This window comes from Dermacentor albipictus, chromosome 2, assembly GCF_038994185.2.
Source record: "Dermacentor albipictus isolate Rhodes 1998 colony chromosome 2, USDA_Dalb.pri_finalv2, whole genome shotgun sequence".
In the NCBI taxonomy this organism is placed as follows: Eukaryota; Metazoa; Arthropoda; class Arachnida; order Ixodida; family Ixodidae; genus Dermacentor; species Dermacentor albipictus.
Genome location: NC_091822.1, coordinates 108865834 through 108880793, shown reverse-complemented (window position 1 = coordinate 108880793; position 14960 = coordinate 108865834). Strand labels below are relative to the sequence as shown.

General features: G+C 42.0%; 1 protein-coding gene across 2 annotated transcripts in view; it reads right to left on the bottom strand.

Moving 5' to 3' along the window:
- Nucleotides 1-225: 225 nt before the first annotated feature.
- LOC135900780 (ribosomal protein S6 kinase-related protein-like) overlaps nt 226-14960 on the bottom strand; it is a 34046-nt gene continuing 19311 nt past the window's right edge. For both annotated transcript variants that reach the window (XM_065430345.2, XM_065430347.2), the window contains exons 8-15: nt 14933-14960; nt 14729-14818; nt 12797-12885; nt 9628-9738; nt 7728-7829; nt 7363-7418; nt 6602-6647; nt 226-6515 (exon numbers count right to left, since the gene is read on the bottom strand). In XM_065430345.2, the coding sequence (XP_065286417.1) occupies nt 6483-6515; nt 6602-6647; nt 7363-7418; nt 7728-7829; nt 9628-9738; nt 12797-12885; nt 14729-14818; nt 14933-14960 (555 nt within the window). In that variant the 3' untranslated portion in view covers nt 226-6482. The remainder of the gene's footprint in view (nt 6516-6601; nt 6648-7362; nt 7419-7727; nt 7830-9627; nt 9739-12796; nt 12886-14728; nt 14819-14932) is intronic.

Sequence of the window (14960 nt, the reverse complement as noted above, 5' to 3'; positions counted from 1 at the left end):
GTGCAGCTAATAACACCATGCATTTACAACATTCAACAATTTAAATGTTTAGACCTCTACCAAGCTGCTAGCACGCTACGACCTTCAGGTTTCACAAGTTTCTCTGAACGCCATTGGCAGCTGACTACAGCTGGTTTTCAGCTGCAATCTCCAGGTACAAGATATCATGGACAATTGGACAATTGCCATGTACACAACATCCCAATGAATAAGCAGACAATGAGCTCACTTTGAAGTGACTTTTATTCAACACTGCAAAAATAGCACCGTGAACACAGGTATAGGCAACAGTGTATAAAAGGAAATCACTCGGTACGTGGACATCAGCGCAAGGGTAGCCCAAGTGCAATGCCTTATTGTGACAGGCACACAAAAAAGAACAGGCACACAAAAAAGAACAAAGTAACAGCATTAGGTTTCAAGGCACATGCAAAAAATAACAACAAACAATACACGTGTATACATATATATTGTTCATCTGCTGTAGAAGCACGTGTTAAAACATGAATCTGCTGAATAACATCATCCAAAAGTTCACAACACACACTATTTAAGCCATTTTCACCGCTACATTCTGCATTATTGAAAGTTTTGAAACTAAATCTCAACTATGTTTAAATGGGCAATGGTTGTACATCAGCAACTCAAACGGCATTTGAGAGTAGGACATTGAGCAAGTCATGAGAATTCTATAAGGCATCTTTGTCAAAAACATAAATACATCTTTATATGTCATAACTGCTTACTACAAGAAAAAAAAAGGGGAATACTTTGAGCATGCTGCTTAAAATGTTTGCATAGACCAGAAACACTTGAGCAATGAAGACAATTGTGAAGAAATACTGAGATTCCATTGTAAGATTAAACATGTCAAAGCCTGTTCAATGACATGTAGTTGTATCAAACAAATGCAGGTCTGCATCAGACTCGGTGCACAGATAGTGCAGATAAACAATAAATAAGCTGTGCATGCTGATGAGCTACCCTAGCCTCGCTAGATCCTGTGCTCCACACAGAGTACAATAAAAGTGCAGCTTATCTTGGATAACAGCCGGCACTAAGATAGCATACAAGGTCCATTTAAAAAACAGGCTAGGTTTTAAGCAAAAGATACATGCTGCTGCGCACACTCATCATGTTGCTTGAAAACTTAACTGGACCAACTAAGCACTAAACATTGATCAACAACTCAAGAAAAGATAGATCAACACAGTGGTTCTATTCCAATGCCGTTTCTTCCCACATGGCATCACTGCCTCGAGCGTTACCCAGCCTAAGTCATCATTAAAAAAACTAGTTGCTATTCGAGCAGCGGTGGATGAAACTGGAAAGGGATCAGGCAAAAGAACTGTTACGTTACCCCATACAATGTGTGACTTCAAACAGAACATTATGCAGACTTCCCAAGTTAGTAAGCTCTCTTAATTTGATATGTGATACCTACATTGCAGTCTACCAATAACCGCTGTGGTTGAAAGCAAATTGACGTGCACGAGCCGAGAGAGCTGCGTCCATCAGGTCATTTGCACTGTACAATTTAGTTTTAGACACTGCTACGTACCTCTACTAAACATTAGCATATGAATTACATGCTTCGGCATTGTTGTCAACAGTTGCAAGACCTGTAAATAAATTATGACATAATGGCTACTCTGTACCTAGGCAAGATTCATCTGTTGAACTTGCTTATACAGTGCCATACACTGCACGGTACCTGTTGCTGTACTTTCCTATAGCAGAGTGTGAAGAGAACAGCATTACTGACTGGTTGATTGGTGGGGTTCAACATCTAAAGAACACACAGGGGCTATAATGGAGGGCTCCAGACTAACATCGAGCAGCTGAGGCGTCTTTGGTGTGCAAAAAATGCTGAGCACACAAGTATTTTTTGCTATCCACCCCCACTTAAAACACCACAGTTGTCATACCCAGGAATTGGTCCAGTGACCTCGCACCCTAGGTTCAGCCGACTGCGATAGACACCACTGGAGCCACTAGGACTGGTAGGACGGCATTACTATCATTTTCAATATTGACTGCTATCAAAAACTAGGCTGTGTAAGTCCAGCGCATAACAGCACTTTGAGTAATAAGATAATTGCTTCACTGTCATCATTATAGCTTGCATTTCAGTTGATCTGCTGATTCTGCCTGCTGAAGTGCTAAGGATTCCTTAGTGGCCCTCTGACATAAGGTGCAGAAATGAAATCCAAAAATGCTTTCGAGGCTATTTCACAGATGAAGCAATCGTGGCATTAAGAGCCTTGCTGCACAAGACTGGCAACTATTTTCACACCGAACTGCTACACAAGAAATCCAGTGTATGACATGTTTTGAGTTGGGCTGGGATGCTTCATTGCAAAAAAAGGGGGCAAACACTGATTACAAAGGTTACCAGGAGCCACCTCAAAAAAAACAATAATTAATTGAGTTTTACGTGCCAAAACAGAGATTTGATTATGAGGCATGCTGTAGTGGGGAACTCTAGATTAACTTTGACCCCTTAGGGATTTTTGTTGCACACCTAAATCTAAGTACCACAAGCCTTTTTGCATTTCGCCGCCATCAAAATGCAGACCATCATTGAACTCGCAACCTAGACTTGAGCAGCACAACTCCGTAGCCACTGGTTTACCACGGCAGATGATTATCTTTGAAGTCCCTGCATTGGAGTTTAAACATGAAGCAGATAGCTGGAGGTCCATTAGAACAAGCGAATGAGTGCCAGATTAACAGGAATGCCGACGAGGGCGGGAGACAACTAAAGAGTGACAAGATAAAAATATAAAGCACAGCAATCTTCCAATGCAGGATAAAGGTAAGTGGACATTGCAGAGAGAGAGGCCTTTATTCTGCAATGGACTTAATTAGGCTGACAAGGATGATGATGATGATTGTGAAATTTCTGTGGTCAGTGCTCGCCTTTTTTTTTATTGAAACGCGTCTAGATGCTAACCACGACTAGCAACAAGGGCTTAGAACACCAACAAGTAAATTGCCAGCGAGCTCTCATCTCAGAAATTCATAATGATCCAATGCCAGTTTTTTTTTTTTTAATCAAGTGGCACAGTGTTTACAAATCCCCCACAAGATTTTCATGGTCCCTAAGAACAAGGATACTGTGACCCTTATAGGCTGCCAAGTTCAAACGTTTCAATTGCTACAAAAGGTCAACAAGCCCCACGACATCTTTTATAAGATATCAATTTATAACAAAGCACAACGTCACAGCAGAGTGTTGGGATCAATTGATCCCCCATGACATATAGATCATTTGGGACGCTTGGCTATATCAAATTAATTGGGCACCTATAAAATTTACTTGGAAGAAAAGAAGAGGGGGGGGGGTAGTAAAAATTTAACACTATTGCATGGTATGTTGTACTTCGTAGTAAAATAGTGTACTTATTTAATCTGCACAAGCAAGTTATTTGCAGGAGTCAGTGTGCCAACACCGCAAAGCTCTACAATGAGTTAAAGGACCCTGTAACAATTAGCACCAACATCTGGTGTCAGTGGCTGCAACTGACAATACACAACTCACAAGTCAGTTTGTAAACCGGATGTGCAAAACACACAAAATGAGCATGATGCAGGTGAGCGATTATTGCATTTTGTGACGCAAGTGCTGCCTAACGCGACATGTAACTTCTGCGCTGTAGTATCAAAATACATAGCTGTTCTCCTCTTGCAGAACACATAACTAATATACTAGCTTACAAAGGTGCTTCTTGTCACCAATATGGATAATAATAGCGAGTCTTACATCTCAAATGGACAGTTTGGCTATGAGGGACGTCATAGTGGAGGGCTCTGAATTCTGGCCACCCTGGCTTTATTATTAACCTCTTCCGTGCCACACTATTCTTTTAAATTCTGACCGAAAATGGGAACTCTGTTTGACCAGAGAATCCTTTACAAAAACACTGCAGACAATATTTTAAGAGCTTATACGAAATCTCAATTACTGCAAAAGTGAAGCGTAATAGCCCTATGCAAGGAAACAAAAAATTGACGATAAGTAAATAGAAACTGCAAGAAAATGAAACGTACTGTTGATAAGCTGAGCTCGTCGTTTGCAGTTTTTTATCAGAAACACACTGACAAGCTTAGCTAATTCATGGCACAGAAGAGGTTAACATGAACGAAAATCAGAGTAATTAGACTTTCTTGCATATTGCCCCCCATTGAAGAAAAGGCTATGATGACAAGCCGGAATCGAAGCCACGACCACATGCTTATCAGCAATACAGACCACAGCCATTCAGCCACCATGCTTTTTGTGCCATCTTGGTGGAGAATGCACGAGAAGCCATGTGAGATTCATGTTGATGCCAAGTTAATGTTCACGAGTGTACAACAATTTAGAGAGTGCAGCCTCTACCTCCATTCATCAAGTGCCTCACTTTATAAACACAACTTTTAAAGTAGCACTTCCTTTTCAGACCATTCAAGCCCAAACACGTTAGGGGCTGCCCCTAAGACTAAAACAGTACTTCAAAGGTGGTCGAGATTCATAAAACTACAAAACTTGCTTTGCCTATGTTGCACTATAGTGAACAAGTGTTATGCCAGTGAAGTTCAGTGCTAAGAAATAAAGTAGCTTCAATGGCTCACTAATCTTTGGTTAAAAAAGAAAGATAAGACTGCATTAAACATATATGTAAGGGGTTATATGTGAAGGCTATTATAAATGAATATGTATGTAATTTTGTGCAACATGGCAACATTTGCTGTGGTGCCTTTCTATGGATAATAAATGTACATTTGATCTTGGAGTCTCAGAAGCCATGGCAATGAGCTACGTTACTATACTTTCCAATTTATGCAACAATGCTGTGTTACGTGTGAAATGGTGTCTTAACTTAGCTGCAACTTGGGAGTATTCACACGTAAAAATCAATTACAGTTACAAAAAAAAAAAAAAATGCCATCACGGAAAGGATCATGTTATAGCGCCAGGATAGGCAGTTTGACATGTTGATCACGTCAATAATAAACAAAACCACAGCTGTCACACGCCACAGGTTAGATGAAAACTGACTTCGACATGTCAGCAGTTAGCGGGTCACCACACACAAGCTATGTATGCATGAACAGGCAACATCTATCTCTCGTTACAAAAAAAATGTTGAAGACAGCAGGTGATTGGCAACTCAAAGTCATGTTTCTTAACAAGCCACAAAAATGTTGTCTAAAGAGAAAGAGGGGCATCTAGAGACATGCTTGCACCACAGCTGGTAGCTTCTGTTATTTCACAAGGCACTAATGCTGCTAATGCAGGTTCCTGCGATGGCCCAACAAAGGCCATTTCCATGCAATTGGGCATCAGATAACCTACAACGCAGATGCCAACAGATCCTGTTCGAGTTCACATTGTCTACTGCTTTACAGGTGAACTGATCAGGCTCGAGGCGTAGTAGACAGAATGTGTAGCCACTTCTCACGCCATATAGAAAATCTTTATGCAGGTGAACTGCTGCCGCTATTTAAACCCGCTTCTAATCAACAACTTTCAAAAAAAGGGGGAAACAAAAAATAGTGGGTGTATGGGTGTAATCCACGTAAACAATCTCATGCACAATGTTAAACTATTTATGAAATAAAAGCAGTAAACTGCTGACACGAAGAAAAGTTCCAGGACTGATCCCATCTTGCATATTCACTAATTCAGTCGCCACTGCTTTTCATTGCTGCTCCCTGCTGAGGTGCAGTGAAACTTCACAGCAATTACTATTTTGTCTTTTAAGCACGGCTTCACGACGCCATATTGTGTGTTGCCACGAACCACGCATGAAGGCAAAATTTATGTACAACCCCCTCACCCCATCTCCCTTCCCTTTTGTACTTTGTTTTTATTTGGTGAAGGCTATATGGACGAAAGGCACAGCAGAGTAAAATGGTAGCTACTTTTTCCAGCAACTAACTGCACACGCTCTCCATCTGCGATATGCATGCCCTAAAAGCTGGCAGCTATGAAAAATAAGGTTCAGTAAACGAACAAGGTGCTTCCAATTAGCAAAAGCTCAACAATGTTAAAAAGTTCTTGGCAGATCAACAGGGGTTTTACCAAGCTGCAATAATTGTAACGAGTTGAATTCATGCAGCTATAGCCAGCTCGTTGAGCTTAATATTTTCAAAGTGTCTGGATGTGCTACCAGTATGTCGCTTGCACTCCAACAAACAGATACACTATTTGCCGAGAGCTTCTTGCTTTGCAAACGATGTGGCAGTGTGAACACAGGTGTCAAAAACGTTTTCCTTTCACCAGGCAGAGTGAGTGCAAGACAAACCAGTATACAAAGAGCCAAGCTCACGGTCTACTGGCCCCCTTTCCATCTTGCTTGACACGCTGTTCGGCAAAGGCAATGACAGCACCACCATAGAACTTCCGGTGACTCACTTGAGCTTGCAGTGATTCGCTCAGGCTTTTGATGACTCGGTGGAACGCAATGCCACTTGCGCTGTTGCTGTAGCGACCATCACGACTTGATAAGGCATGAAAAGCCTGCAAACTAAAAGCAAAACCACACCAAACTATTTTTTTTTTCATTCCATACATTAAAAATATACCAAATAAAAACAGGTGCTTAGGACTCACAGCAACTTTGGCGCTGTCCTGAGATTCTGCCTGCACACCATTTTCTCTGTAAAATGAATTTTTAAAAAGTTAACAGAAAGAAAAACTACGCCGCAGGTATAGAGAATATAGACATAATTATTGCATAGCTGCCAAACATGCTAATAAACAGTGCTGGATGAGTAAACAATTTTGTCCATCCCTCAGACTGATTTTTTTCAAAGGAACTATACCACAAAGTCACTTTTTTCACTTGATATGCTTTACTCACTTCTTTAAAACAAAGAAATGTCACTGGAAATAGTGTGTAAAATCTAATTCCATAAAGAAAGAAAGGATGATAGAATGCCTACCACCAACTTTGTTGTGAAAGAGAAAAAAAAATGCCGTCTGACATTTCCTGCATGCAAGAAACCATTCAAAATGTGGCGAAATACAACAAGGCCGGCTCCTCACAAGCCAGAAAAAATTACAATCGCTCATGAAGAACTGGGGTCGTCGAGATCCCTTAAGGATTAGTGTAGTAGTGCATTATAAAGATTAAATGCTTTAGGATCTCAAAGCAATAACTTCCAAAGGGTGTCATTCTCCATCACGCTTTGTTGTACCTTTAGATATGCTGCAGACGAGTGCTCAGCATATGAAAGCATAAACACTGAAACTTGTCTTTCCACTCACTCATATATATATACACCCTTTTACCTCCTGCCTCCCCTAAACCATATATATACACATGCATGCAGAGAGAGAGAGAGAGAGGACTAATGCAGAATACTACTTACGATGTGACTTGGCCTGAGTTTTCAAGCTGCTGTTGTAGCAACTTTTTAGGAGAGATCTGCAACACAAGTGAAATAATAATTAGTGAAATGCATGCATGCGAACACAAACAAACAAACATGTGTCTCATCAAACAATTTATCTTATAGTTCAGACAAAATTATTGGTGTTCGAAAAAAGTCAACTCATGGAAATATTTGCAAGTACTAATCAATGAAGTGTACAGAAGCATGAAATTCCAGCCCCCTCAGCAAAAACAAAATCTCAAAAGCATGCGCAGGTCCACATATTACCAGCCCGTAGTTGCAAGGAACTGTTATTCACCAGTCAGAACTGCCATTAAAATACAAAACGGCAAGTTGCTTACTTTTTTGTGGAGAATGTCGTCAAAGTTGAGCTCCCGGAAGAATGGCTCCCACTTGAGCTGGTGAAGTGACTGGAGGCGCTTGTGAGGTATCTTGCACAAGAGCTGCAGGAAGTGAATACATACAAAAATTTGAGGTTTCATATTCAAAGAAATGAACACTGCATGGCTTCCTGAAATCTGAAAACTTCTGCTAGTATTTCGATTTTCTCACTCTTTCTCTTACAGAATTCCCGAGCATGCTATGACATACAGCCTGCAGCGGTGTATATGCATAACCAAACATAGAGACGCTGCTTCCTTTGCTAGTGAACCCACTGGCTGCACTGTAGAACATGCTGCGAACATGCATTTTTTAGTGTGTAACTACGCTTGTTGTTTGCGGTTACTAAGGTTAATACGGCGTTTCGCTCATTTATATTAAGTAAGTGGCATCTTGGTATGCAGAATTTTTTGGGGGGGGGGGGGGGGGAGGGCATGTGCCCAGTGTGCCCCCCTGGCGACACCCCTGTTGCACACATAATGGTACCAGCAACCTTAGCAGCTGTTATGTGTGTTAACACGAGCAAGTTCTCTTCGATCTGGCTGCATTTTCTGCACTAGTTCACAGTCAAAAACACATTTGTCCACAAGATGACAGAGAAGCCCGTATGACCTGTGCCATGCTCTTCGATTTAACTCCACACAAGGGACAGTTCGGCATAAGTTCACAGCTCTCCTCCATCCGCCACTTTGGATGTCTAGGCATCATGTAAGCTCTTGGTAGCAGAAAACACGACACGGCACCAGTTGATTTACGGTGCGTTGATGTAAATATCTACTGTGTTGGTTATAACTGCCACTCTACCTGGCATAAGAAAGTTAGGCAAGGGTTCCGTGCCTGGGCGTTTGTCAGGGCACATCGATAGAAGCGTGTAATGCGCTAAATCGCGCACATTCTGGATGAAAAACGGCCTCCACGGTCACCCCTTTGCTGCCGCTACCATGCTAGAGATTATTGGGAGACTGAAAGTGACCATTGCATTTCTATGCGTGCATTCACCGAAGAGGCTTGACTGCCAGCAGCACACAAAGGGGCTTCTCTGTTCTCTTCTCTCTCTGTTATCTTCTCTCCTTGAATTTCAAAGGCCACAAGGTATGAAGATGCCGCACGCAATTGCTAGATGTGAACTCATGCGGCATCACTTACAGCAATACCAAAAACTAGTTCGGAAAGTGCATTCAAATCAAAGAGCCCCATGGACACGAGCGTCCACCAACTAAAGTGCCACTCAACTTATGGTTAAAAAATGCGAGGACACATTATTTCATAACAGTGATTGATTGACTGAACGTGTTTAGTTTCCAAAAGCAGCACAGTGGCAGTGCGAGATAGCATAGTGAAGTGAACCGAAATAAATTTTTAGCACTTGGGATTTCTTTAGCATGCACTCAAAGCATGGTACATGAGCGTTTTGCACTCTGGTTATATTGGAACAGACCCACAGCGAATGGGTGTCGTACTCTCAACCTCGTGCATAGCAGCAGAAAGTCTTTGAGCTACCAAGACAGGTAACTTAATGGGCAGCGAGCTCACATTGGCAGTACAGGGGCAAGCCACATACCACACATTGGCAAAATAATTACGAAAAAATCCGCTTTTGGTGTACACACCCCATCATAAAGCACGGAAAACGATGCTTTTAAGTATAGAAAACTTAAAGTGGTTTGAGCAATGGCCTAAACATAACCTTTTTTTGGTGATACAGAATCTATGAGAATAATGCATATTAGTGACACAAACACTAGGTGGCATGAAGTTCGAACTAGTGCTACAATGAAGTGAGAATTTCATTACACAACGTGCCTTAACAATAGATAAGTACAGTTTGTAGAGAGCACGTGGAGAAAAGATAGAACCAACCTTTCTAACAAGTTTGCGGGCTGGGTCAGAGAAGCCTTCGGGGAGGTCATAGTTGGTGTTGGCCACCAAATGCCTCATCTGTACATGGTCACCCGTGCCTTCAACTGGATACTACAGGGGGGGGAAGAAAAAAGGGAAAGGGAAAAAGAAACACAGTCAAGAACTGCTACGCATTCTTTTAATGTTAAAGAAAGTAATACTTTCCTTTAAGGTTTTCATGCCTTATTAAGTTACAATCACAACACGGTAACTTTGTAACAAATATGAAGAATGTCCCCACATACTAGTATATTGTTCACACTGTGTTCCACATCTGAATCTGCCTGCAATGTATCCTGTTCATTTGAACAAAGATGAGCTTGTCCAATCTTGCACATTTGGTGGTTTATACTTGTCAGAAAAAGAAAATCACATTGCATGCAAGTGATAATCCCTAGTAGTATTATAAAAAATCTGAACATTCGGATATATCAACATGCTGTTTGGAATGAAAAAAATGTGTCAGAGGCTGAACACTAAAAGTTCAGACATCATACATGACCCACCTTTTCCCCACATTTCTATGTTTGGTGCTCTTTCTGCTAGTAAGAAAAGTTGTCAATTTGCCCAACTGTTTGCTGCACTGTCTAGAAACTTATTTCACAGGGAGCAAAAGCTATTTAACAGTTACTGACATAAGTTTTATCTTTCATCTGTGATGCCTTGCCGGCTATCCATCTGAAAGCTGTCGCTACGTAAGTTCCCATGCGATGGAATAAGCCCACACTAGCAATTTGCCAACCATTATTTCATATTAATCGCATACATGCACAGTTAGCCAAAATCAAATGAGCTTTACATGGCAAACAATAATTTGCAGATTATGTACAATGCCACGAGACACCACGATGGCACATTGACAAAGCAGCTTGTAGCACACGGATCACACCAGTCACTCTAGCGCAGCAGCATTGTAGACAAGATCAATGTTAACTAGCTGTATCACGTAAGCCGCTCCTTATATACTGAATCAGTGGTGGAAGTGGCTTTTGGTCTCTTGGCACAGCTTTTAGAGCAGGAAAAAGACGCAGTATGGAGCAGTAATATATGCTGTTTGAAGCAAGAAAACAATGCTTTGGAGCAGTGGCTTACTGCGCTGGTGCGAAGAGAAAGCTCTGCATAAGTTAGTACTTCCTGAAACATTGTATTCAATATCTGTTATACTAAGATCCAATTATTTTTTCTTGAACCTGCTATTCCATTTTATTGATGTAAGCTGATGATAAGTGCAAACTTAATCATAATTCACAGTTAGTTCTGCATTTCAATAAAGAGTTAACACCTCCCTTCCCCCAAGCTGTCCTTGGCTTCGTTATTCATTTCCTCTGCTAAGTGTGCTATCTGTTATAGCGTTTCATCCGCTAAAAACGTTGAATACGCACAGCTGCCCGATTCTTTATATTAATATGAAACGAGTGCTGTATCCTCGCATATCAATAATGATGTATAAGGATAAGCTCATGCTAGTCACAGCATATAGTCTTCTAGGCTATTCCAAACAAGACACTGGTGCACTATATATTCAGTGCTCACGCGAAGTTAATAAATAGAGTGGCTGTACCATATCGCCATTATATATCCCTACAACTGAAATTGCTAGCTGAGCAAGTTGGTAGTTGATCAGAAGCACGATTAAGCAGTGCAAATCCAGAGGGAACAGAAACAATTATACTATCTTAAGTGTCCTCGTAGGTATAGACTAAATAGTGTCTGTGTTGCATGACTCGCACGTTTGTGACAACTTCCTTGTCCCATTTTCAAATTTTTTTTCCATGTCAGGACTGCCTAATTGCAATAAAATGTGCCTTACACATTTGTCAATATACCACTAAGCGACCGCAAGAAAGGCATGTAGAGCAGCTGCACCCTCACAGTCATGTGTCACCGCAATTACAAAACAATTATTATTGCGATAGCAACTGTATGGACACTGCGGGAAAATTTTCGCAGTTGGCGGCGTCAGTGAGGTTCCATACAATGTCCAAGTGTAATAAGATAGCAGCTGCGGACCATATATGCTGTAGCTGTGATGGAAAGCATGTGATGGTAAGTCACGAAGAAGGGTTGCTTGATGCATATCACCTCATGGCGCAAGCAGAATATGTATTCCCTATTCATAGCAGGTGCGTGTCAGCACAGGCCTGCTTCAATACCTGGGATAAAGGACAATTTGACGCAGCATGTAGCAGGATTTCCTTCATGTGAAGTTTGGCGCAACTGGCACAGCACTTCATCACTGCTGGCTGTAATATTGTGCTATTAACATTAGCTTACTTAGGGTCACTAGAGGGCCTCTCCCAGTGATTTCCAATTACCCATCTCTTGCGACTTCACCCTAAGCCTGCAATTTCTTAATTTCATCATTGCATCTAACCCTCTGTGCTTCCCTTGATATCTATTCCGTTACTCTCGTGGTACATTCGACTGGTTGCTTTTGAGTATTCTAGAAAGCTCTGGCAGCATCCTTTACATTCAACTAGTTGAAATCGAGGGCTCAGAATTCCTTCAACTTGGTCATTCAGAGCGCCATGTTCCAGCTCATAGTGCTAGGCGGTATACTCTCACCTACGAGCTGGGAGCGTGACTGAAATCCGCATAATTTCTGGTAACAAGGGTTCCATCGATTGCATTGGGCGCAGCTGAACATTCGCCTAGGAATCATAATCATGTTTCATTCAGTTACTAAGGTGTAATAAATAAGCTAAGAGAAATGGCAGGAGGTCCCAAAGTGCAAGATTGTAAGGAGACTTCCTGTCGGACAGTAGACAAAAGATTATTTAGGCAGGCCTTCTCTGCCTGCAATCGCACGCAGACTCCACATCGCTGTAAAGTGAGTCGAAGCGAGGTAAGAACCAGTCAAGTTTACCATAAGTAACCACCAGTTACCTGTCCCAAGCATCTCCTAATTAGAATATCACCTTTCCAGTTTGCTCTGCCATTTACTTGCTATACTGCAATTTCCCACTTGTTAGTGTTACGCTCATCATTTTTCCATTTGTCGACTCTAAAATACTTAGCTTCATTTTAAGCTTCTTTGCGATATTCCCAAATTTCAGCTCCACAGAAACACCTAGACATGAATAACAAGATAGTGAGAAGGTTTCAGGGAAGAAATCGGGCATGGACATACCCTTCCCACCAGCAGCGCATACATCATGATGCCCAGTGACCACCAGTCCGCGGCATGAGAGTATGGTTGAGCTGCCAGGACCTCGGGTGCTATGAAAAGTGAAGAGCCACCAGGCACGCAGTATGAAGGACTCTGTTGACAGAAGCAAACTAAACCACAGTATGGAAAGAACAAGGCGAACAGAATGGAAAGCCTGTGAGGGCTTTCCAAATAAATAAGCAAAAAAGTGGTTAACAGGTGTGGTGCCTGTGTACAAGCGTCTACACAACCTTGAGGCAGCTGCAATATACTGTGCAGGATAGATTTTTGAGCAATACGAGTCTAGATTTGTAGCACTGAACGAACCCTAAGGACACAAATTTGCATATACAGCAAGACCTTGTTAATGTGTTCCTTCCAAACTGGTTTTCCCAATTACAATGTAGCTGAATTCAAAATGTGATACTAAGATCATGTTCAGCATGCTTAGCGTGTTTGTATGACACATTTTCAAATGCATGTGTTCTAAAGTACGGTAGAGCCTTGTTGATACGATACCATTACATACGATTTCCTGGTGCCAACATTCATGATCGAGAACACAAAAACTGACCCAACAGAGTTATGCTTATTTTTTTACCAGTTCGAACATACCCGGGAAACATGATTTTTTGCCACCAAAATTCAGTAAATCGCCAAACTGTGATCGTACGATAGGTTTTCCAGCCGCTAGATCCCATGTAAACAAGAAAATGTGCGAGGCATGCACGATCGAGAACAGTACATAGCCGCCCACCGCAGCAACTTCACCGCAATGCTCGCCCGCCCGTTTCAGGTGAAAACGCCGGCGCGCACTCAGTTTCTTATTATGGTATCAGCAAATCTCCTCCCGGATCGTTGCACACCTCATTCACAGCTATCGCCGCCAAACCTAATGTGATAAGCACCTTCGCCGATCTGTTTTACAGCGTGTTGGGCCCAGTGAGTAGTGCCGCTGGTAGCATACTGCAAGGCCTTTAATAGGTGATAATCCAAATACGCCGCCTCTCCCTACTGCAGACGGCACGATGCGAGCATCACGTTTTGCTTCGGCGGCATCCAGCATCGCCCGCCAGCTTGATTTCATTTTGGTTTCCCGTTGCCCTCTTAAAACACTAGGCAATAGGTAACCAACAAAACATTTCTTGGGCCGTCAAAGTGTCGCCAGCTCAACACGCGCAATGATTCGTGCAACACTTCGCATTAGGTAGATGTCAACTTCAAACTGTAAAATTTTTTAGTCACTTCAGATCGTAAGTTTTTCGGCCCGCACATTTTTTTCCAAGAGGCATGAGCAAGGTTCTGCTGTATTAGGAGGGCTCCATTGTATTAACTCTCTAGTGCCTGTCCTCCCTGTCATACCTCACACTACTCCTTTTCTCTCCTTTCCCTCCGAAAAGTGCAGCAGGCTCAAGGAGCCTTTCCATGGCTGACCTCTCCTCCTTTCCTCGAACGGAATTTCCCTTGTCTCTCTTTAGAGGCGCATTAAATTGCAATTTGACAATAATAATGTCCTACTGCAGATGTTAAATACTGCACATAATGTCCATTCACCCAGAACAGTTTCCATAACACACGGAACTTGGGAAACGTTTATCTCGCTTGCCTTGCAGCCAAGAACATGAAATTTAGGGAGGCACTGTACAGCCTGCATCGGAAGCTACACAGCGCACATATAAATTTTTTTTACATATACCTAAAAAATTAGAAAATTCAGTTTCTCTATAAATTTTATCTTCCAAAGACAAATGTGGGGAGGTGCATGTACATCCACCCACACACACACACGTTTTGGTTAAGCACTACGAGTAACACATACTGTAGCACCAGTAATGCTACGAGCGGCAGAGTAAAACAAGCAGCACAGTATGTTGATTAACTACTAACAAGCAGATTTCTCACGTTCATGCTCACCCATAAACTGCATTGTGCCACAGACAGTCTGTGCCCGACCGCAGTAGCTGAGCCACCGGGCGAGTCCAAAGTCTATCAGCTGTATGTGGCCTGGAGAAAAGGAATGTGGGCATTTTCACCATGCACAAGAGCATAATGTGGCAGCCCAGCCCAGCATGCAAGGCCAATATTAGTGAAGTAATGACAGAGTGAAAGAAGGCTCACCATCCTCATCAAGCAGGACATTCTCCAT